The sequence below is a fragment of the Colletotrichum destructivum genome, chromosome 9 (genome assembly GCF_034447905.1).
Source record: "Colletotrichum destructivum chromosome 9, complete sequence".
Classification (NCBI taxonomy): Eukaryota; Fungi; Ascomycota; class Sordariomycetes; order Glomerellales; family Glomerellaceae; genus Colletotrichum; species Colletotrichum destructivum.
In genome coordinates, this window is record NC_085904.1 from 1,922,230 (window position 1) to 1,944,692 (window position 22,463).

General features: G+C 55.5%; 6 protein-coding genes across 6 annotated transcripts; 2 read left to right on the top strand and 4 right to left on the bottom strand.

The window, feature by feature from the left end:
* Positions 1-1,996: 1,996 nt before the first annotated feature.
* On the bottom strand, positions 1,997-3,179 carry CDEST_13699 (uncharacterized protein; the record flags this gene model as incomplete). Its single annotated transcript, XM_062929855.1, is given in 4 exon segments — positions 1,997-2,032; positions 2,053-2,462; positions 2,473-2,936; positions 3,016-3,179. The coding sequence occupies 4 exon segments, from the start codon at positions 3,177-3,179 to the stop codon at positions 1,997-1,999; spliced, it is 1,074 nt and encodes a 357-aa protein (XP_062785906.1).
* Positions 3,180-3,572: 393 nt separating this feature from the next.
* On the top strand, positions 3,573-5,518 carry CDEST_13700 (Putative BRCT domain-containing protein). The gene is made up of 2 exons (XM_062929856.1): positions 3,573-4,585; positions 4,641-5,518. The coding sequence occupies exons 1-2, from the start codon at positions 3,861-3,863 to the stop codon at positions 4,783-4,785; spliced, it is 870 nt and encodes a 289-aa protein (XP_062785907.1). The 5' UTR covers positions 3,573-3,860; the 3' UTR covers positions 4,786-5,518.
* Positions 5,519-5,885: 367 nt separating this feature from the next.
* CDEST_13701 (Putative AMP-dependent synthetase/ligase domain, AMP-binding, AMP-binding enzyme domain, ANL) lies at positions 5,886-8,602 on the bottom strand. Its single transcript, XM_062929857.1, has 4 exons — positions 7,964-8,602; positions 7,370-7,899; positions 6,573-7,314; positions 5,886-6,506 (listed from the first exon to the last, which is right to left on the bottom strand). The coding sequence occupies exons 1-4, from the start codon at positions 8,343-8,345 to the stop codon at positions 6,064-6,066; spliced, it is 2,097 nt and encodes a 698-aa protein (XP_062785908.1). The 5' UTR covers positions 8,346-8,602; the 3' UTR covers positions 5,886-6,063.
* Positions 8,603-11,123: 2,521 nt separating this feature from the next.
* On the bottom strand, positions 11,124-13,575 carry CDEST_13702 (Putative Cell wall protein Sed1/Spi1). Its single transcript, XM_062929858.1, has 3 exons — positions 12,531-13,575; positions 12,295-12,377; positions 11,124-12,238 (listed from the first exon to the last, which is right to left on the bottom strand). The coding sequence occupies exons 1-3, from the start codon at positions 12,681-12,683 to the stop codon at positions 12,049-12,051; spliced, it is 426 nt and encodes a 141-aa protein (XP_062785909.1). The 5' UTR covers positions 12,684-13,575; the 3' UTR covers positions 11,124-12,048.
* Positions 13,576-16,967: 3,392 nt separating this feature from the next.
* CDEST_13703 (Putative GroES-like superfamily, alcohol dehydrogenase-like, quinone oxidoreductase PIG3) lies at positions 16,968-20,730 on the top strand. The gene is made up of 4 exons (XM_062929859.1): positions 16,968-17,818; positions 17,888-18,675; positions 18,735-19,096; positions 19,169-20,730. The coding sequence occupies exons 2-4, from the start codon at positions 18,651-18,653 to the stop codon at positions 19,787-19,789; spliced, it is 1,008 nt and encodes a 335-aa protein (XP_062785910.1). The 5' UTR covers positions 16,968-17,818; positions 17,888-18,650; the 3' UTR covers positions 19,790-20,730.
* On the bottom strand, positions 20,378-22,309 carry CDEST_13704 (Putative dienelactone hydrolase, alpha/Beta hydrolase). Its single transcript, XM_062929860.1, has 5 exons — positions 22,265-22,309; positions 21,875-22,175; positions 21,776-21,825; positions 21,010-21,700; positions 20,378-20,957 (listed from the first exon to the last, which is right to left on the bottom strand). Exons 2-5 carry the CDS (start codon positions 22,050-22,052, stop codon positions 20,863-20,865), a joined length of 1,014 nt encoding a protein of 337 aa, XP_062785911.1. The 5' UTR covers positions 22,053-22,175; positions 22,265-22,309; the 3' UTR covers positions 20,378-20,862.
* Positions 22,310-22,463: the final 154 nt, after the last annotated feature.

The following is a 22,463-nucleotide window of genomic DNA, read 5'->3' on the forward strand; positions in this document are numbered from 1 at the left end:
ATCGAGGTCTTTCTGTAGGAACCGACGTCCGCCGCCGTTGGCGTACAGGCCCAATCACCGCGTACCGGATGCAAGTATGCTTCGCATATGTGCCCTTTGATGCTAGGGTATGTATTTCCGTACTGGCACGAGTATCATGCAAGGCAAGTCGATGCACCACCACCAACAGCAGCAGCCTCGGTGACTTTGGGTACAGCACCGAGAGACGCTGCGAAACTTGTTCATATGTCGTCGTCCGTTGTTGGACTGCTGCCCCCCATTTGTAGCGCACGAGGTCGAGGCTTTATTCTCTTCTCTCTCCTCGTGTACTCTTTGCTTCCACCGCTAAGGAATTAGGCAGGGAGGGAAGGTGGGGGGGGGGGGGGGGGGGGGGGGGGATAGAGAGAGAGAGCGAGCAGCGTCATCAGTAAACCTCGGCTGCGGTATGACTTCTGGTAGCCGCCCTCGCTCCTTGCGGTGCCGCGCACAGTCTTTGCGCCGGGGTACGTATTCAGTCCGACGATGCGGCCTTTTTGTCCTGTTTTCCCCAAAGGAGGAGGATGATGAGGGGGGGTGAGGGTACATCCATCTCTTACTCACTCACTCACTTGGTCTGTCGGTTTTTCTCCTCTCGAACCGATCCCGAATTTTAGCTCCCGAGGCGAGACACACAACCTTTCTGTCTGGGACACGACCAGCGTGAGCCAGGATGGTGGAATGATGATAAGTATGACAACAATATTGGCGATGCGATGCTCGGGGGGTTGTAGTGGTCGGCTCTGGCCAGCCCTCCTTGACATGTCCCACGCAGCCTGAGAATCCCCGCTCGTCGCGTCCTCTTATCACGACCTGGTCGGCCGCTGCGCGAAGTGGATGCCAGACGTAAACAAACCAGTACCAGCTTGGCCAGCTTGGCTGGCCCAGGCCGGTCAAGCCAGACAGCTCTTTCGCTCTGTCCGTCCACGCGGGAGAAGAGGGGGTGAGGGTCGATCGCCCACATACATGCGCGCGTTCGGGTATGCATGCTGCTCCAACATGGGGTGGCGGCGGCGACGGATCGCAGAGGAGCCCTGAAACCTCGACCATCGGGCAAGTCAGGCCTCACGAAACCACGGGGACCCTAGAGACAGAGCAAGTGTCGAAAGATGGCTCTTGCGCACCGGGGCAGCAGGCGGGCGAAATGTTACTCTGTCCGCACGCAAGAGGGATCGCCTACGTATCTTAGTAACAGTATCCGTAGTCTGTCAGGGTTGGGGAATCGAGTGCAAGTGACATGGAACCTCGCTCGTTGGAGCCGAGATTCCTTCCTTTACCTTTTCTGTCATATCAAGCTCAACACTGGATGAATCGTCGAGTCGGGATAGAACTTGGAAGCTTGAAACCTGCCGCCCCTCCCTCCTCCGTGGCCCCTGCACTCATGCTCGCGTCCCTGGTTACAATATCACATGAGTGAGGGGAAGGAAATGGGAGTTTGGGGCCTCGCCGGCGTGAGGTTAAGTTTCCGATGACCTCTTCGGAGTGTCTTGCCTTGCTTGGAAACGGCTGCCCCCGGAACCCTGTCTTGTCTTACCTTGCCTTGCCTTTATTCAGGTCGGACTGACGAAATTGCCAGTTGGATTCCTTCTCCATTATGGTTGTCCAAGGCAGGATTGCATAGCGGGAGTTTAGTGACTTGTGCAGCAAAGCGTTGAAGAATGCTGCGCGCGCAACGCGCAGAACATGCAAGCCTCGGTCTTTTGCCGATGTCGACTTTCTTTTTCTGGGACGTTTTGTCGTCTTGTCATTTCTCAGAGTTTTTAGTAACTGGCATGTCGGTGGTTTGATGTATGAGCGGCAGGGCAGAAGTACGATGTACATCGCATCGATACCCCCCCCTTCTTCCCCGGGGTCCCTCCTTCACCTCCAGCCCTGTTCTATGGAAGCTAGCCGCGAAATTGCGGCGGGAAGGGAAGAGGCTCGGAAAGTAGGTTTGGTAGGTAGCGCGGAGGGCAGCGGTGCAGCGGGCATCGTGCATGAACTACTGGTACGGCATGATAAGGATGGATGGAATGTGCTATACATGTGACGGAGCACTGCCTGCTGGTTGCGTTTTCCAGGGTTGACCTGGGGAGGATCGGGGAAATTAAATAACTCCCTCCCCCGAACGGCGAAGGGAAAGTTTCGTGAACAAGGAAGCCTGCATTTCCTGGAAGCAGCGGGCGGACATGCAGGGCCAAACAAGTGCAGTGCGTGCACGCGTGCAGTGGTCTGGGAAGGGGCGAAGATGGCAGACATGGGAGTCCCCGAGTCCGCCCAGTGTGCCAACCAGGACCGGGGCGGGCAATGTGATTCATTCGTTTGGTGTTTCCAGCCTCCCGCCGCGCGGCAGGTTTGGCGATGCAAGTCAATTCGTCTTCCGAAGCTAGGTGCACCTTTCCTTGGAGGAGGGAGCTCGGATACCAAGCTTTTCTTCAACTTTCCGTTACCTCTCTGGCACGCCGGCGCTGTACGAACCTTCTCCCTCACCCTCCATGGTGGAAGTAAGCTTCGGCCGATGGGGGGGGTTGTGTTGTGCATGACTGGCAGCGTCTGTGGGAGATGCCACCGTGGACGATGTCGGGCACCGATTGGGTGATGTTGATGCGCCACAGGACCCGAGTGCCGAAGAGACGATCAAGAGAGCAAAAAGTATGTTTCCGTGGTTGGTGCGTGCACCACAAGTCCGGACGCGGAAACGATTGGGGTTGTCTGGTGGTGGGCGGAGGGGAAAACCTTCTGTTGAGTCGGACGGAGGGGTGGGGGGGCGTAAAAAAGGAGCAGGATACGACGATACGAAGCAGTAACTGAGGATGATGGCCGTAACAGGACGAAGGGCCTGAGATTCGCACCTGCATTTGCTGAGACCTGCCAGACCCGAGGACTGCCAAAGCAGAGGCAGGAAAGGGTGGTTGGACCCTTTCTTTCGGTTGCCCCAAGGTCTGTCCATCTTCAAAGCCCCGATTCACATTGACAGTTTAGGTTCCCATTCCGTGGGCTCGTGTGCGGTGTACGGCGTACCTGTACGGTGGATAGGTAGAGGGTGTGACCGGTCCGGTGTTTGGGCCTGATGTCGGGACCTGCAGGAGGTTGAGAGGTTGAAGGTGAGTTGAAAGGTCCCCTGAGGTCGAAGCGTATGATCTCGCGACAAGTAGGTTCCAGGTGACTTTGACGTGCACATGCATTATTATTTTTTGGGGGAATGACGGCATTCGGTTGGGGACCGAAAGTTGTTGTTGCTGCTGCTGATGCTGCTGCTGCTCTACTGTGAGACGTCACACAGCGACTCAGACTGGCCATCTTCCACAGTCGGATAAACTTCAACTTACTCAAGAAGCTTTCGTCGGGTACGCTGCCCTCCATGCTTTACCTTCGCGAGGTGAGACGGAGACGCGTAGTATGTGGTAGCTGCTCATGAAGCAGTGAAGCAAAGAGTTCACAGACAGCTCGGTGAGAGAATGTGTTTGGATGCAAGGTCAGAGCCGGGTGTTTCTTAGTCATCCACAGAGTCATGTGACTGCGCGATGGATACGTGCCTGGGTGATGAGGATGATGCGCCTGGCTTCTCTAGTTTGCGACGCCGCGTGGTTCGCGCTTCGCTAGTGACAGGCAAATATTCACCCCTTTGTTTTCCCGTAGAGACATCAAAGGTGGAAAAAAGAATCCTAAAGAAAAAAAATCCCATTCGGAAATGGCCTGCCGTTTTTACACCCACCACATAGGTTTGACCAGCATTGCATAATCGTCGAGCACATGAACCTGCATCGTAACACCATTTCTGCACGAGTTGCTCGACACATCCCAGCAAAAGGCAGAAGAAGAAGAAAAACCCAGTCGCGGGGGTTACGGTCCACAGCCTGACAGACATGCCGCTGCCGGAGAAGTCCCGCGTCCCGCCTGCTGCGAAGCCCCGCTTCGGTAACAACTTCGATCCCTACAACTCCAACGCCACCGGCCATCAGCGTCCAGAAAACACCCCGGGCGCGACGACGGGGTGGCGGACCAGCCGGGCCCGTAAGCTCTCGGAGCAGTTCGCCAGCGGGAACTCGGGTGGCATTCGCATGAGCGACACTTATGGCGCTGGCAGCGAGGACTTTGACGAGAGACTGAAGATGGTCGTTCCCAAGGACGTGAAGGCGAGAGCGAAGATTAGCGTCGCCGATATGCTCGCTCGACCGGGGCTGATGAGGAGCGGCTCCTCAATCTCCGATTCGGGGTCACTGGCATCCAATACATCTGCTGCAGGTGGAAACCCCAAAATGAGTGACGAGAAGATGCTCGAGGCTCGCCGGAGGGAGGACGAGGAGAAGGGGGCGAAGAAGGCCGTCGGCCGGGGTTTGTTTGAGGACGTGACGGTCTACGTCAACGGGAGTACACACCCCATCATCTCCGATCACAGACTGAAGCGCGTGCTGGTCGAGAACGGCGCGCGGGTGTCCATCCACCTCGGCCGGAGGCAGGTCACGCACGTTATTGTCGGGAGACCGGCAGGCATGGGGTCCGGGGCTGGCGGAGGGCTCGCGGGCGGTAAGCTGGAAAAGGAAGTCCGCAAGGTCGGCGGGTGTGCCGTGAAATATGTCGGTGTTGAGTGGTCAGTTCCCTACGTTTTCTTTTCTCGAAAGCGCTCTCGCTAACGTCCCGTCTAGGATTATGGAGAGCCTGAAGGCGGGGATCAGGCTGCCAGAAGCGCGGTTTTCACCCCTCAAAATTGCCCGGGAAGGCCAAAGGAGCGTCCATGGCATGTATGGAAGCCGGCCCACCAAGGTGCCTTCCACGCAGTTGGCAAGTTAAGCAGCCTTCTGTCCAGGGGGTTTAAAATATACGACGACTCTCTAGAGACCGCCTCTATGAGAGGCTCTTTTTGTATGGAAAGTGCCGGGAATGGGACTGGGGGCATAACGATACCAGGCATGGAGTACGGGCATATGGCGGTTCAGTATACGACGCATTGGTTAGGAGTCATTCGTGTTTTGGGTCGCCTTCTTGCATTACACCATACCCGTAAATTCTCGTCCCACGACAAACAGACCAGCCTCTGTCGTCGATTTGTCTTGTGACACATCTGGCGCAGAATCTCTGTGGCGCCAATCCCACTCACCTTGCCCGACGACCATCAAAGAGTAGCAAGTCACCTTGCCTCCCACGCCACGCCTCGGCCTTGAACAAGAGGTTACACGCCGGACGGCTCACTGGCAAACATGGTACGACGACGCGACTCGGTACGGGTGTTGCGGGTGTTGCGGGTGTTTGGTATCCCCAGCCCTCGTCCTTTCTGTCACGGCTACAGACTGGCACGCGTTATTAGGACCCATACCGAAGGTCCTCGCACAGGGTTACAACGACGAGGGACCTTGGAGCGGGAGGCGCAGCCCAATGGATCGTGAACGGGAGGAATGGAATACAGTACGGAACTTGTCGAATTGTCCCGAGGCCCTGCGGGCGCATGTTGCGTGCGGTGACGGTTTTGTGTCGCACAATGAATCTTGCCGGCGGATATCTCTCGTACCTGGGATGCACCGTTTGGAGACCTCGTTCGATCAGGCTCTTGCATCATAACCGAAAAGATGTTGAAGATGGCCTCCTTGGATAGGCGGCTGCCCCTGGCGCTGACAGGATACCAGGGTCCAAGTTGCCTACCCAAGAGGCATTTGGTCACAAGGCATGCTTCTTGTGGATGGAAACCATTGTTTCCCTTTTGCAATTGCTTCGTCTCCATATAGCCAAACCCAATACTGTCGTCCTCTTGAAATGTTTTTTTGATCACCAAGTTCTTCTGAGCCTCCCTTCATCGTCGTTGTGTCGTTGCTTCCTCCACCCAGCTATCCAGCTCGGCTGTAGATTAATGGAAGAGTATTGATTCAATACCAAAACAGACCAATGCAAACGATCTTCTCATATTTTGTTGAGCCTTGGGACAGTAACGAAACTACAACTGTCCCAAGGCAGTACCATTTCAAACATGGACTCGACAGCATGGGAGAGAATGTAGTAAGCGTATCAAGACAAAATATCAAGGTCTCTGCCGGTTGCTACCGTCGCTATGCATTTATATACGGACTTAAAGCCCATTTACAGCTTCGCCCTAGCCTCCGTACTCTTATGCTCGTTCCCCCTAACCTCCCAGTACTCCTGCACCTTGGCCTTTGCGACCTCCACCGCCCCGGCGTCCTCGACAGTGCTAGGCACCTGCACCTCCTTGTCGAAGTCGCCGTGCACCGCGTTCTCCAGCAGCTCCCTCAAGACGCGCCGCAGCGTCTTGCCGCTCCGCGTCTTGGGGATCATCCCCTTCCCCTGGACGAGCCCGCCCAGCGTCGCAATGGCGCCGACCTGCGACCGCACGAGCGCGTTGATCTCGTCGGCGAGCTTCGTGTCGGGCACTGCCAAGGCCGGGTGCTCAGGCGTCGACAGCGTAATGAAGGCGAATGGCACCTGGCCCTTGAGCGCGTCGGGGATGCCCACCACGCAGGCCTCGGCGACGAGGGGATGCGAGGTTATGGCCTGTTCGAGGCCACCTGCGGGGTTTTAGCATCGGGAGTACGTCAAGCTGAGGGCTTCAAGGAAAAGGACGGTTGACTCACCGCTCGAGAGCCGATGGGCGCTGACGTTCAGGACGTCGTCGTTGCGGGACATGACGTTGACGTAGCCCTCGGCGTCGATATAGCCCGCGTCTCCAGTGTCAAGCCACTTCCCGTCAAAACGCTTCAGGTATCCTTTATAAAACCGCTCTTCGTCCCGCCACAGCGTCCTGAACGCCGTAGGAGCGAGGGGCAGCCCCAGTACGATGTTGCCCATCGTGCCCCTGGGAACCTCGTTGCCATCGTCGTCCACGATCCGTACGTCGAACCCGGGCATGGCTTTGCCGGCACTGCCCGGCTTGATCTTGGGAGGAGGGTGGTCCCGAACATCCGTCCCCCGGTCTTTGCCGGCGTGCGGTACCAGAGCCCTCCCGGTGATGGGCGAGCCCGCCTCCGTCGACCACCAATTGTCCACGACGTGGGCGTCGGTGGCGCAGTAGTTTTCGAGGAGCTCCTGATACATGGTGATGATGGCCGGCTCGGAACGCTCGCCAGCGAGGAAAAGCGCCTTGAGCGTTCTGAGGCCACCCCTTTCTCCGGCCTGCCTGAAAAACTTATTCTCGGGATCGTCGCGCTTGATGGCTCTCAAGGCCGTGGGGGCCGTGAACATGGTGTTGACCTTGTACTCCTCCACAACGCGCCAAAAAGCTGAGGCGTCCGGGGTTCCCACCGGTTTGCCTTCGTAGAGAACGGTGGCGGCGCCCGTTAACAAGGGGGCATATGCGATATAGCTGTGACCGACAATCTGTGCCGCTGTCAGAGATAGCCCATATGCATAAACGACTTTTGCAGTAACATACCCAGCCAATGTCGGACGCTGTGAAGGACACACACCCAGGGCCGTGGATGTTGAAGAGATAACTAATGGAAAGGTGCAAGCCCACGGCGTGTCCGGCAGCATCCCTCAACACCCCCTTGGGCGACCCTGTCGTCCCCGAGGTGTGGATGATGTAGATCGGATCCGTCGACTTGACCGGCACGCAGTCGGCCCTGACGCCCCTCGCGCGGCAGCTTTTAACGATACTCTGCCAGTTCCGCTCGCCGTCGTTCCTCCGGATGGGGTGCCAGCGCACCTGGTCGCGCTGCCAGACGATGACCTTGTCGGGCTTGTGCGTGGAGATGCGGCAGGCCTCCTCGACGAGGGGCTTGTAGCTCATGGGCGGCTTGTTGCCGTCGATGCCGCACGAGGCTGTCAAGATGGCCACGGGTTGGGAGGCTTCTATGCGCTGGGCGAGGGCGTTGGGGGCGAAACCGCCAAAGACCACGGCGTGGATGGCGCCCAGGCGGCTGGCGGCGAGGATCCCAGTTAGCGCCGCGGGGATCATTGGCACTGGGTCTTGTGTGAGCCTGTCTCGATGCCTCTTTCGTATTGTTCTGACGAGGACGAGACTTACTGTAAACCAGGACGACATCGCCTTTCTTTACGCCTTCCTCCCTCAGTGCCCCGGCAAGCACCTCAACCTCGTCGAGTAGCTGTTTGTACGTAATTGTCTGTTTTGTGTTGGTGACGGGGCTGTCATAGAAGATCGCCGGGGCATCACCTTTGCCGTCGTGGACGTGGCGGTCGACGCAGTTGAAGCAGGTCGAGATCTCGCCGTCCGGGAACCATTCCCATGTGTCGTGTGTGATGCCGCCCTTGAGCGTCTTTTTGGAGACTTTCAATGCAGACGAGGGTTTCTTGTGCCAGTGCAGATGCTCGGCTTGGTGGGCCCAGAACCCCTCGGGATCCTCGAGAGAACGGCGCAGGACCTCGTCTTGAGGGTGTAAGTCGCCCATCGCAGAAGCGGTGCAATGACTTTGCTGGATACAACAAATTGCAAATGAGGCTGTGAGACAACGAGGGTACAATCAAGGCTGGCACGCGATGAATATATTTCACACGAGGACACCACCAACACGAAAGTCTGGGACCAGTAGAATGCCAGTCTCGGGTCTTTGAATTGGGCGGCTGGAAGAATGTCTTGAAGTCGAAACAAAAGTTGGGATACAAGACATGAATATCGGTGTGCAGCTGCTGACTATGGACGGTTGGGGTCGATGACCATGGGGGATGGATGAGGAGGTTTCCCCGCATTCCGTTGACCCGGGGCAAAGAGACCGGCCGTCATTGTCGACCACCACAACATCGACAGCCGAACTTGGCTTCTTCAAATCGGCTGCCACACGGATATGGATTTGTTCTCAACGGCATTTTCTCCTGAAAAGCATTTCTCGGCTGCGGGGATGGGATAGGAAATGCGTACCTACCAGGCGAATGTGCGAGGCGCTTTTATGAAGTGACCGGATGGAGTGTGCATACGACAGTTGGCGGAACCCATCATTTGCAATTTTACGAGCAAAATACTCGTGAACCCCCAAAAGCCCTACCACATTCAACGTGCTTTTTGTTACTGGCCTTCGAACCCAGCATGTGAGGGTCTATTATCGACTCAGCCATGATATCGACGATGAAGCGATACCGATTTTACCCCATAGATCCAGACCCAAGTCATCATCCCGCGATCGCGGTCCCCACTACGGCTCCCCGCAAGATCCATACACCCTGCAGTCCCCCCCTCTCTCCAGAGGAGCTTCGGTGAGGCAGGACGTGAGGGCATGGTTGGCCTGAAAAACCACTCAACTCTCCGCAACCAGACTGCCGTCTAATCCTGGACAAAAGAAAAACCGACGACAGTGAAAGAGCATCGGATATCGCTACGGGTGTTGATGCCCTCTGAACTACCATGCTATTGCTTGGAGAGCCAGGGGACTCGCAAACGAACTCCATAGCCCCTGAGACAAGCCAGACACAAGGGACAGAAAAGAAAGGTCTGGAAGCCCAGCAAGAAGAAGAAGAAAGCTCGGCCAAGCAAGGGGAATCTTCGGGGACGATGTATCACACACTCAGCGTCCGGCTCTGTCGGCTGTCGACGAGACAGACGTAGGAGAAGGGAAGGGGTACCCAGTCTACCAGAGTTCAGTCATCATGCAGACACCGCTCCAGGCAAAAACTGTGCCTGTGCCTAAGACTGTGCCTGTTTGCCCAGGGAAGACCCCAGGGCACAGATGCATCTGAACATTTCGTGTTCCCCTCGACCCTGTATGCTCTTGACATTCGTGGAAATCCTGTCAATGGCGATCGGCATGGAAAAAACCAGAGGGGTTGTTAATCTCGCTTGGATCCATCTCGTATCTTGTTGCGGTTTTCCGTTGTTGTTGTTGTTGTTATTGTTATTGCATCGCGTTCTTTCATATCTCGTATGCGCATATACGTGTAGTGTTGTATCCGTACCCGTCGTGAGAGTGATTGCAGACGAACGGGTATTGGAATACCTTTCTATGAAAAAAAAGGAAAACTCTCTTCGGATCATCCCATATCTTCGTAGCCACTGAACAATACCCTTGTTTGCCATCCTTTGGAATGTGGACAATGCCACAGATTACTTCCCGTAAATATCTGGGAACCAACCAGTTCACCCCCCCTATCAAACACAGGACGGAATAAGAACAAACGTGGTCTGGCCCGAAAACTGCTCAGCAGTGGCCTACACAGACTCAGAAGACACAAACCCACGGCAACAGCGCGGCGCACGCCCAAGCGCCGCAGGATGCAGGTACGGCGCACGAGAACAAAGGGAAAAGGGGACCGGTAAACATTGGACGGTCGGTTCCCCTGGAAGGAAAAAACCGGACCCCACGCCACCCACCTGCAACCACCACCCTCCTTTTCAGGAACCAGTAAACAAAACAACCTTAATCGAGGCGATGCAACGACATCTCAGCTCGTCTCCAGGCTTCGTCCACCCCTACCGTCACTCATTCTTGGGTAAGGCTATTGATTGGCGTGACGTGTCTGTCTCTCCTTCAAGAACGCCCCAAGAAGCGTCCAAGACCTGCCCCCATGACCTGCCCCCGGAGTATGCGCTTGCATGCTCCTCCACCGAGGAATGCGGCACGGCAAGACGGCCAGCCTGCGCCCCCAAAAACGCATCCATACAGCATTCGTTCCTACGAACCTTCCAAGAAGGACGCCCAGCGCAAGCGAAATGAAGCCGCGAACTCATCCCCCCTCCCCCCCAAATCGTTCTCAACCCCTCTCTCTCCCACTCTCAGTCACCGCTATTCCACTACCCGTACGGACACACAGCTCGTGTTCATCTTCCGCCCGGCGCTCAGGTTTAGACCATTCATCCGGTTTTTTTCTTTCCTGCCCCCACCAACTTATTTTCGTACACGATTTCCCCAGTGTTAGCGCAAATGAGACTTCCCCCCGAGGGACCGAGTGTGGGTGATTACCAAAGCACGGGACGCAACGTCGAGAGTGACGCAGATGGCGCTTCTTCCTCAAACGGGCCCGCCGTGGAAACTTGGGGCGTTGGTGTCTCGGCCCCCCCTACAATATTGGCGAACGCGCGAGGATGACATGGCGCTCAGTCTAAATGGAGAAACTTTGTTTGTCAAGTGCTCAGTGGTAGGAAGTTTCAGCATGAACCGTGGCAGGCGTTGAACACCTGCGACGACGACCCCGTAGTCATGGCGGCCGACGCAACTCCCATCCGGCGTCTCCTCTTCCTCGGAAAGGTCGCGGACTACGACATCTGCAAAGTATCCGGAATTGACAGTGGGAAGGGGGAATCATCATCTTCACGCATATTACGTTGAACAGAGAGTGTTTGGTTGCTGTACCAAACCTGGTCTCTCGGCAATGTTTCCATATTCCAGAGTGCTTCTACGGAAAGACATTGGTGTGACAAAAGACCATAAAACATTCAGCAAGTTTGCTCGTCTCCTTCGAAAGAGCCAGGGCTTAGGATGCTCGCCCGCAACGTCAGCCTAATCGACATGACGAGAATGTGCACAAGGACAGATGGTAGAATCTTTGGCTGTGACGGGCGAACATACACAGAAGCAAAAATGTGTGCGCTTCGGTCGGGAGAAGAATATAAGTGAAATTGGGACTTTGTCAACAAGTCATCTGCCGTGAGGGGGAACAAATACAACAGAATAACCTATCATGGTCGCATTATATTCCCGTTAAGCCCCCCGAGAAAAAAGTGGTATATACCGCCGCATGGGGAAATGCTCCTCGTGGGCGATGGACGGAGTACCGTAGCCAAGAACCGTTTGTAGGGCCTGTAAAGCAAGTACATGAAGTTGCAGTATCGACAGGGTTGTGTGAGCTGCGATGGCTTGGCCGTGCCTCAAGGGAGGCACTCCATGGCGCCATGCAGGCAAGAAAATGTACCGGGTATTCTTCCGTGGGCGCGTTGCTTCGCTCCGTCGTTTTTGGTCCTCCCAAGCTCAGTCTGTGGAGAGACTTCACTCCCCCAAACTCCCGTCCGTAGCATGAACAAAAAAAAAACCCATCCACCCAGTTGGTTGGATGTTTCACAACCGCGCTCCAGTCATAAGGTGTCGTAGGCTCCCACGAATCACGAGATTATCGTATGTCCAAGATCGCAGGGGGAGACGTGGATAGCGAGACGTGAAAATGGTTGATTTAGAGAACGAAAGCAGCGAGACCGAGGACACCGGCCAAGCCAGCACCGGAGAGGGCGGCGGCCTTGCCGGCACCGGCGGTGGGGACCGAGATGGGCTTGGTGGGGGTGATAGCGGCGGTGCCGGCAATGGTGGTCTTGCTGACAGGGGGGGTAGCGACGGGGAGGGTGGCGTTCTTGGTGGGGTGAACGCTATTGTCATGGTTAGCTGGTGACACATTGCGAAGCGGATATTAGACAAAGCGAACCAGTTGTCGCACTTGACCACAGAGGAGGTGATGATGGGCTTGGTGACAGTGCAAGGGCAGTCGGTGATGGTCAGGGTGGTGGCCTGGAATGTGTTAGCTGATCGACCTGGTTGTTGTCGGTACCGAGGAGTGCCGAGGACGGTCGTTCAGGCAGTCTCGAGACCATAGATGACAGAGGCCCCGAGACTTTGCCCAAAACAACCTGTCGGTCCGTCCGTCTTCCGGGATCGACATACCGAGGTGATGGTGTAGGTCTTGTCAGCGTGGGTGATGACAGTGGGACCAGGGCAGTAGGTGGTGTACGAAGAGACGACCTCAGTAACGTAGGTGACGTTCTTGTGGGCCATGGCGCCGGCGGCGAGGACAAGGGCAGCAGCGGAGAACTTCATTTTGACGGTTTGGAGGGTGTTTGCTTATTAAGACTCGAGAGAATTGTGGTTGCGAGTTGACGATTAGCTGGGTTGGGTTTAACGAATGAAAGCGACTAAAAAGTCTGGGTCGGTAATGAGTGAGTGAGTGTGGGTGAGGAGAGGGAGGGAAACAACAGGTGGAAGGGGCCGGAGGAAATGGATTTATATACAGAGATGGACGCAACACGACATGGGGACTGGGATGGATGGTGGACTCTCTATCCGCAGACTCAGGGCGTTAGTGCCGACTTGTGGGCGTGCCACTTTGCCTTGCAGTAATGGATGGGACGGTTCAGGGACGGTACCTTTGCCCAGGACGGGTGGAGCATCACATCTCCTGGGCCTGGAGATGAGAAGGGGAGCTGGACCGGGAAGGCGAAGAGAGCACACGCCGCCTCTTTCTTCCCCCCCGTACCCCTGGTCCCCTGCTAAGATGGGCGCTATTCATGGCTGGACAGGCGCCGCGACTTTTTATTCTCTCTTGCATTTCACGAACCGGCTTATTTTACTTTGGACCATTCAGAAGCGAGGCATCCGAGCGAGGGTTGGCCGCCCAGGGGGGGGGGGGGGGGGGGGGTCGAACATGGAAAGAAGGCCATTGTGAGTGTGGTGTGTGAACAGACGGGAAAGGGGGTGGGCGGTTGTATTCTCCTTCTCGGCTTCTCTTCGCTGGTGGCTTTGCCAGTTGAAAATCGGATTGGCTTGGGGGCCGACTGGGCACACTAAGTGTGTGGCACCCCTTGGCCAAGGTGATGGATGTGGTGGTCGTTGTGTGTCTCCTGGATGCGTGGTTGCGCAGATAGCGAAAAGAAAAAAATCAGGAAAGAAGCTGAAAGGACTGGCTGGAAGCTAGGCAGTCGATAGGGAGGCATGTACCCTGCTCAGAACTACCAAGTCGTGGATATGGGATGGAATCAGGGGGTAGTGGAAGCGGATGTAGGATATGCACAGAAAGGGGAGAATCCTTGGAGGAGCGAGAATTGAGGTGTGAGAATCATTTAACCGTCAGCCCCACTAAGGACAGACAGACTGACCACTCAGAATTGCATCTTGGTGAGCACGAGGGAACAGACCAGAACTTCTCGCTGGCTAACAACTACTAGTAGGTACCGAACCAGGAAGCACTTACTTTGCCCGATCGTCCGTTGATCGCCTGGGTTTTTGCTTTCTGCCCGTATTCGAGAACACCCTTTCCAGCAGCTCCTTGCGCTGAGAAACCGCGTCCTCGTTGCCAGTAGTGGCCCCGTTCCCATTGGGTCGTCCCAAATCTGCAGGGAGTTCGGGCGAGCGAGATGAGATGACTCGAGCCCACCCGCAGACACACTAGGAGGTATCCATCCGTAGGCTTGAGTAATTTTGGCGGGTCGGTCATCAGCCAGTCGTCAAGCACAAGAGCTGCCAACTGATGCACACGTACGCATCGCTTTTCCTGACATGTCCAATGGTCCAATATCACTGGCCACCTGTTTCTGGGCAGGTATGCCTGCTGCAAGGCGGGGTTTGTTTGCTTGACGTGCAGCCGTGATCCGAGAATCCAGACCGCTCTCGGTGGGACACCCTTTTCATTCGTGTCGTCCTACGGATATGGCAGATGGACACGCCAGGCTCGCAGAGAGATGCGCCATCGTCAGTCAGTGTGATTGCAGCTGTGCCCGCAGACGGTTTGCCGCCGCCGCCGCCGCGGGTGCTGACGGCTGACGCTTGACTGACCTGCGTCATGAGCATGAGCATGAGCATGAGCAGCATACAGCCCAAGAACTACACCTGGCACTAATGCAGGTACTATGCAGCGTTGCCGTCGACATATGGCACCACTGGAGGCGGAGACGGATGAGCTGGGGAGCTGTGTGCTGTTCCAGCTCGAATCGCGAGGTTTCCAGGCGGTGACAAAAATAAATGGACCGGGACCACTGCTAGCCAGCAATAGCATGTCTCTGGTAGAGATCACCTCGTGGCGGCTGGGAAGAAGTTATCGAAAGCCAAGACTTGTGTCTTGGTCCCGATGGAGCACAGGTCGACGCCGGTTATTAGGCTCGCGATCCAGTTGGTCAGGCTCAGGCGGCAGTGGCAAGCCACTGCCACCATGAGCTTTGTCCGTTCACTTCGAGTGAAACCGTTGCAAAGACTATCGTGTCGGTGCTACGCCGCGCCAGTGAATTGGCAGGGCTGATGCTCGTGGTGTTTCTCACTCCTACCTCCGCTTCTAAGCCTTGCTGTGTGCACGGGGATATACGAGGGGTAGCATCGTTGCCATTGCAGCTGTGTTGTCATTACGAACACATTGTGCAGCAGTTGATAGGTGAGCGCGGGACGAAGGGGGGGAGAAGGGAGATCAAACTGGAGATGCTGGGGAACGGTGTAAGGCCGAGGGTACGTAGTGAAGCGGCGACAGGGTAATTTGAGGGGAAATTGGACTTGCAAGAGTTGTAGTTGGCAATGCAGTGGAAGCGCTGGTGGAGAAGCTGCCCTTTTGAGAGCGGGAACAACGGCTGCTCTTGCAAGTTGCACCAAGGGAAAGAAAAAGGTCCAGGCATGCATGGCCCGGTGCGGGTTGGCTTCGCCGTCAACGAAGCGGGAATATATGCCGCAGCCGAGTCAAGGTCAGGGGCGCGACCTGAGCTTTCAATGTTGGAAAGTGGATACAGTATTCACGGGATCTAGGTACCGACTGAGAGTATTCGAATGCTGCCTTTCGCGAATATGTTTTACGGGTAAACGTGCCCGCCTATCAGCCGCGCTTCTTTCTCAGTCGCGCATTCAATCACGCCCGTTTTAGTCAAGTTCATAACAGTTGCGTCCATTGCAGGAATATAGATTTCGCTTCAAAGAGTCTGACGCGCTCGTCTGACGCACGATCAAGCCAAGTTTCCCGTGTCCCACCAACAGCGGAGCGAGACATGTTGGAGACGCTTGCCGAGAGACCAGAACTTTCCCACAGAAGAAAACAAAACCCCCAAGCAAAAGTTGCCGGACGACTCCACCCCTGAGAAACGGAGTTTTAATTAGATACTGTTCGTCCGAGAACCACGCGGTAAGATGCAAACGCTGGACCGACTGCCTCGCATCTGGTCCTGCGCTGAGGCAAGGAGAAACGTCGGGTCAGAGGTCTCATCCTTATCCGCCCTAGGCTAGCGGGCCAGGGCACCATCAAGCACGACCCTCATGTCTTTTGTCTTCGTTTCGCATATGCCAGAGTTCCCATCAGCGCAGGGAAGTAGAGTGGTCGAACGGCTCCCCGAGGCCCCCGGGGCCCCGGCACCCTCCGTCGTCGCAGCTCCAAACTCCCTTGTCGTCCAAGACAACTCCAAGACTGCTCGCTGGGTCCTGATGCTATTCTAGAGCTCCGGTATCCCGTTGTTTGAGTTGACGCCATTGCGCTCAGCGGAGACGAAAGGCGGAGAACACAATACAGTGATCGCTCGGAGGAATTCATGTTTGATTAACCGGGCTCGTCGTCTGTTGTCGTATCGAGATCTGGTGCCACGTTGTAGAGTGGTGCATCAGCCCGCTGCCTGTCCACGGACCTCGAACGACGTCAGTAGTCAACAGAAGCTCAACATCAGCCAACATCGACGTCTTGCGCAAGACCTTACCTTCCGCTCCGAACATCATAATTTGGGCCCCGAAGTGATGTCCCCCTCCCGTTACGGCAGTGGCTGCTTCTGTGCGGGCTCAATGCATCTGTCTCCCATCCACCATCTCCCGGTCGTGGAGTAAAGGAGTTCGACGAAGCATCTGACATCCCATATAATTGCGGCTTTCCCGTTGTCATCCGTATCCTCCGGCGCAGCCACGATGACAAGACACAACCAAGGCGCTGACCATTGGCAATGGTTCGGCTAGAACCTCTGTTGGAGTCGATACCCGGTTCGGCCGGCTATCTTGGGCTCTTGGGATTCGGGAGGCGGCGGCAGCTCCGCAGTTAGCCCCCTCGCAGGGCTGGGCCGGCTTTGGATTTCCAAGCCGTCTGTTACTGTAGATGCGTTCGAGCGAATTCAGTTCTTCCGGAATCACGAGCCTGGAAGCGCCAATGACCAAAGTGGGCACTTTCTCCGTCGACCACCCAGAATGCAATGGTGAGTCGCTTGCCCCGGTTACCTGTAGTGATGTCCAGTGCGGTGGTGGTGTGGTGGCGTACCTACCTAGGTAGGTAGTGGAAGTGGCCTGGCTCGTCTGGGGTGCAGCCTGCAGCACCTGCACCACACACACCTACGGGCGGGCCATCATCTAATTTCCACAAAAACACCGCCCTCTGGGTAATATCTCAGATAGGGCCATTGACCGGTTGCCACCCCTCATCCCCGTTATCCTTCTCCTCTTCCATCAGCTTGCGCACGGGATACCTGTAGGATGGGGTGAGATAGGATTGTACCTGCAGCTTGCAGCTTGCTTTGCAGTTTCCCTCTACCTTGCGGCCTTCATGAGTCAATCATCCCGAACCAGCTTGTCTACTAGGCATAGATATTCGACTGAGCCCACCCTTTTCGCGTCACCGTACCTGAACATTGGCGTCTGACGCATGCTCTAATGAGTAATCCTTGTGTCCTCTCATGGTCAGCTTCGTATGTTCCTTCGAGTTCACGGCGGGCCGATAGCCCATTTCCGAGATGATGCCGCATCAGCAACTGATCTGAGATTGCCTCGTCACCTTTTCTACGAGTCGTTCCTGGCATGATGCGAACACTCATCACCGACATAGCGGGATCAAGCCGTCTCTTTGGACACCCCAGTTTGTGGATGCTTGCATCAACGAAAAGCTCGCTCTTGTCCGGGGAAGTCACATCGTCTCTTGTCTATCGGCTCCAAGGCCCGGACACGCTTGCTGGCTTCTGGTCGTGCGGCGGCGACGTGCCCGACTTGCTCCAGCCCCGGCTATATTGATTCGCACATCATGCGGTTGTGGCCAAGATAGTCCGAAAGCACTCGCACAATCTCCAGCGGTTAACCAACACGGTTTGAGAGACACGGCATTTTATGCGAGATTTTTTTTACTCGACTAACTGCACAGCGGCTTTGCGACAATATTGTTGCAAGAGACTTCGGCGGCCCTCCTACGTCCTTCGGTTGGTATGGCCACAACATGGCGATGGTTTATGCGTCGCAGATGACAAATCGTCTGTACTTAAAAGTCACGGAAGATTCGTTTGCACCGGTATGCTGACGTGCAACTGTTATCCCATTAGTAACGGCTGGTTCGGGACGTATAAATCACAACGGCCAGGTGGCCATTGTTCGACGAGCATACTGTTCTGCCTATAGTGTCCAAGAAGGGCTGCACTGGCACTGGTTGACGATGACCATCTCGAAGAACCTTTTATGTCCAGGCATTTCACATGTGACGCTTGGACTTCTGCGAACAAGTGGTTGCACATTTTTCAGGCTACAAAGACTACTGCAATGGAAACGGCTGTCGTCGTGGGTTGAAATCGACGTATATGGCGTCCAGGCCGGCACGTGCCACCGTTCACTTTTGTCCTGTTTACGAGGTTGATCAGGACGATACAGGTGCCAGAGGCGTCTGGAAAGCGCGATCTACGACGAGGGGCCTAGAAGCCCAACGTAGCTATCGGTTCATCGCCCCATGTCCCCACGGAACGACCGCTCGGAAGCACTCCGGGTTGTGCCAAATGATGTGGATATTGGGTTATTGAACCCTGGCCAAGCACCGTTCATAGGGCTGATGGCGATCGGCAACAGCCATGTCGGGACGGAGGAACGGTTGGATTGCGGACGGATACGGCACGGAAATATCGGTGTCGATCACGGAGGGGCACGGCGACGCCCCGAGTGGATTAGTCAGTGGACCCTGATGAACGTCACTGAGGGGAACCACACGGAAGCCTCGGTGGGATGGCAACTACTTGACGAAGGAAATTAATTTGTTTCTCACAAAGCAATATTGCGGCTGCACCTACTTGACATCTGAAATTATCGTGTCTCGAGAAAATGGCTTCCAAAATGAGAGCAATTGGTATGTCGCTTTGCTTCTGCATCGTGAACTCGACTACCCCAGGCTGACAAATACAACAGATATCAAGGATGGAAAGGGACCCAAGGAGAACCTCTTCATCAACGATGACACGCCGAAGCCGACAGCGGGCAGCGGCGAGGCCCTGATCAAGATCAAGGCCTTTGGGATCAACCGCATGGACCAGATCCAGCGTCTTGGCATGTACCCACTCCCGCCTCAAGCGCCAAAGACCTTGGGCGTTGAGTTCAGCGGGACCATTGAGTCTTTCGGTGACGGCAGCCACGGCGATTTCAAGGTTGGAGACGAGGTCTTTGGCCTCGCGTACGGCGGCGCATATGCCGAGTTCATCGCCGTCGACAGCAAGATGCTGCTGCATAAACCTGATTTCCTGTCGTGGGAGCAGGCTGCCGGCATCCCAGAGGTGAGCATTTTCTGGGGAACCCCCTCCCCCTGTTCCTGCAAAGAGCCAAATGAATAACAGAAAACAAAACAGACCTGGATCACGGCGACGCAGGCACTCTTCCTCGTGGGCGAGTTCTCCAAGGGCAAGTCGGTCCTCTGGCACGCCGGCGCCTCAGGCGTCTCCATCGCGGGCATCCAACTGGCCAAAGACGCTGGCGCGTCCGCCATCTACGCGACGGCAGGCTCCAAGGATAAGTGCGACTTCGTTGTTAACGAGGTCGGCGCCACCGCGGCCTTTAACTACAAAGAGGAGGACTGGGCCGAGAAGGTCAAGGAAGCGACGGGTGGCAAGGGCGTCGATGTGATTGTCGATTTCGTCGGTGGCGGTTACTTCCAGAAGAACCTCGACGTCGCGGCGCGGGACGCGCGCATCGTGCTGCTGGGCCTACTGGGTGGTCCCAACATCGAGGGGGCCAACATCGGCCCACTACTGTACAAGCGGATCAGGCTCGAGGGCAGCACGTTGCGGAGCAGGGACGTCGAGTACCAGGGCAAGCTGAGGGACCGGCTAGAGGAGTATGTGCCGCACTTCAAGACTGGAAAGCTCAAGGTCATCATTGACACGGTGCTGCCGTGGGAGAAGATTCAGGATGCTCATGGGCTTCTGGAGGCGAACAAGAACTCGGGCAAGATTATCTGTACAATTTCTTAGGGATAAGGAGCCCAAGTGTTTTTTCAATCTCATGACTTTTCAACACACTATATTGGACATAGCTAGCCTTCAGAGAGCCCTTTGGGTGCCGTGTTCTCCCCGTGAGCCGGGCTTTGCCAGGCTTGTGTCCCGGGCATCAGGTGAGCGAGGCGCAATTGCGTTGGTCTGAAACGCCTCCATTCTTCCAAAGGGTGCCAAGGGGGCCCTGGCTCTTGTTCATCTTTCCTAGATTTACGTTAGCTAGTATGTGCTTGTGGTTGATTGACAGTGCCATCCCAACATATGGCCCCTTTCAAGCCGCTTCGACGTCCGGGGTGTGTCATGCCCCCCTCTGCACGCTCGTACCACGACCTTTCCCAGGGCCAGCACCAAGATGTGGCTTTGAGACCAGAAGAACAGCTAGGATTTCGTAACTCTGGATTGATCAGGCGCTCTGTGTCTTTACCCTTTCGTCATGGAAACTGCCTTCCTACTCTTACTTCCTCCGCATCTCCCCTAACAAAGGTTCTGGATCCCAGTCTGGTTGACGCTGGCCTACGATACCTTTGGCAGTTTCATCTTAATTGTTTCGAGCTTCATCCAGAGTCAGCGGACCTGGCTCATTTGTGGAGGTTTGTAAGACAAGAAAGGAGTTCCATTCCCGTTTTATGAGTTGGATCTTGAGGTGAGGAAGAATTTTGGTGTTTTTGCTATGTTGCGTGTCGGTAGCTGGTAGTGTGGATGTTCCTGCGCAAGTGATGGTTTGCGCAACGAGACATTCGCACAGCAACAACATCGTAGTTCTTGGCATTCTTCACTTCTGTAAACCGAGATTCTACGCAACAATAGACAACGCAATCAGTATGGGTGACAACTGGGAGAATCTGCGAAAAGATGACTGCGTGTTGAATGTCACCAGTACTATTGGAGCAGGTATACGAGGGAAGTTTCGTAGAATTGATACAATACCTATTTGAACTATAAACGAGGCTCGTCCAGAGATCCTTGATAATCGTAGGTCGCGAATTTCGACCGTCTACCAGAAGCAGAGGCTATAAGAAAAGCACAGACGCAAATCATCTCTCATCATCATTCTAGTGCTCCTTGATCCATTTCAGCATTTGCTCGTATGCGGTGCTCTGAGCATCCTTGATAGACGCATCCTGATATTCGCCAACAACGGCGAAGCCTGTGCCACTGTTAGTTAGTATTGTATACTGACTTAGCAACACCAGCCTTACCGTGCGGCACGCCAGGGTAGACCTGGACTTCGTGCTCCAAGTTCGCCTTGGACATGACATCCTCACCATGCGTTCTGACCTCCTCGGGGAAGAGGGGGTCGTTCTCGACGCAGACAAAGGATATGGGCACTTTGACGCCGGTGAAGTCATCAGGAATGACAGACGCGCCATGTGCTATCGCGCCGACCTTGATGAAAGGACCAGTCTTAACTTCGCCAGCTTCGGCATCAGCAGGCTCCTGACCTCCAGTCGCAACCTTCTTGTCGGAGCCTAGGTGCAGAATGTAGCGACCTCCGATGCAGTAGCCGACTGCGTAGATTCCGTCGCCGTTCTTCACCGCGTCATCAAACTTCTCTTTAGCACCCTCGATGACCTTGTACAAGATCGGCAGGACCTTCTCCTCCGTGTGTCGCGCCAGCCACATGTCGATCTGAAAGCTCTTCGCAGTTTCGACGATTTTCATCTTGAAGGTATCCAGGAACGAGCTGTTGTCCTCGCTGCTCTCGATCGTAGAAGAGTTGGGTGCGGGGTCGCCGTTGAAGAGGTCAGGCATGACCACTACGAAGCCCTCGCTGGCGAATTTGTCGGCCTGGAGCTGGTTGTTTACTGACTTCAGGCCTGTGCCCCCCGTCAAGAGGAGCAGGAGTCTAGCTGGTGCATGAGGATAGTCGGCGGGTTTCGAGATGTATGACTGTGCTGGGTCAGTGTATGATCGAGGTAGCTGGCAGTTGCAATAGATACGAAGAAAACAGAGATCTCCACTGACGTCGACATCGTTGATCTTTATGATCTCGCCAGTCGAGGACTGGCCGGCCGCTGATGCAAGTCAGTATTGCGCAAATGGTCTGAGACCTCTAGCACTCACGAGCTGGTCGATCCGATACGCAGTGTTCGCTGTGTTCGCCAGCGCCTCCCGTAGTCGTAGTAGGGCTGGTTGACTGGGCTGGCGTGTCAGCAGCAGAAGTGTTCTCGGTCACGGGCTCGGTGATGGTCTCGGCGGCATCGCTCTCGGGAGCTCTCGTTGCAATGTCGAGCTGGGTCATCTTGGTGGGCGGGGGTATGGGTATCTGTGCGGAGCACGGTGATGTAGGGGTAAAGAGCTGCGAAAACGGGAGGTTTGGGAACAGTTGCAAGAAGCGACAGCGATGTTGAAGATGGCCCGAAAACTGCGACGGATACTGTCAACCTAGCTATTCGTCTCCCTTGGCGCAGCCTTTGGATCTGGATCGGGGGTGTGTTGAGTACGTGTACATACCTAGGTAGCTAGGAACACTGCCAGGGATGACGTCTCAGCTAGATGCTTGCAGCTGCCCCGCGAGCAGAAGTGGTAGGTTCAGTTGCCTGTTGTCGGTACGTACCGGGTTTCTAATTCTCCACACTAAAATACGCGACACGGACCCCTCACCGGCTGGCTTACCTAAGGACCCCTCTATTCTTAATTAATTGGAACGCGG

Coding starts and splice junctions, on each gene's coding strand:
- CDEST_13702 (XM_062929858.1), bottom strand. CDS start 12,683: ATGAAGTTCTCCGCTGCTGCCCTTGTCCTCGCCGCCGGCGCCATGGCC. Junction 12,378..12,530: donor AGACCTACACCATCACCTCG/GTATGTCGATCC, acceptor AACACATTCCAG/GCCACCACCCTGACCATCAC. Junction 12,239..12,294: donor GTGGTCAAGTGCGACAACTG/GTTCGCTTTGTC, acceptor CCATGACAATAG/CGTTCACCCCACCAAGAACG.
- CDEST_13704 (XM_062929860.1), bottom strand. CDS start 22,052: ATGACCCAGCTCGACATTGCAACGAGAGCTCCCGAGAGCGATGCCGCC. Junction 21,701..21,775: donor TAAAGATCAACGATGTCGAC/GTCAGTGGAGAT, acceptor GACCCAGCACAG/TCATACATCTCGAAACCCGC. Junction 20,958..21,009: donor CTACCCTGGCGTGCCGCACG/GTAAGGCTGGTG, acceptor ACAGTGGCACAG/GCTTCGCCGTTGTTGGCGAA.
- CDEST_13701 (XM_062929857.1), bottom strand. CDS start 8,345: ATGGGCGACTTACACCCTCAAGACGAGGTCCTGCGCCGTTCTCTCGAG. Junction 7,900..7,963: donor CGATGTCGTCCTGGTTTACA/GTAAGTCTCGTC, acceptor CACAAGACCCAG/TGCCAATGATCCCCGCGGCG. Junction 7,315..7,369: donor CAGCGTCCGACATTGGCTGG/GTATGTTACTGC, acceptor ACAGCGGCACAG/ATTGTCGGTCACAGCTATAT.
- CDEST_13700 (XM_062929856.1), top strand. CDS start 3,861: ATGCCGCTGCCGGAGAAGTCCCGCGTCCCGCCTGCTGCGAAGCCCCGC. Junction 4,586..4,640: donor AAATATGTCGGTGTTGAGTG/GTCAGTTCCCTA, acceptor CGTCCCGTCTAG/GATTATGGAGAGCCTGAAGG.
- CDEST_13703 (XM_062929859.1), top strand. CDS start 18,651: ATGGCTTCCAAAATGAGAGCAATTG. Junction 18,676..18,734: donor TTCCAAAATGAGAGCAATTG/GTATGTCGCTTT, acceptor CAAATACAACAG/ATATCAAGGATGGAAAGGGA. Junction 19,097..19,168: donor AGGCTGCCGGCATCCCAGAG/GTGAGCATTTTC, acceptor AAAACAAAACAG/ACCTGGATCACGGCGACGCA.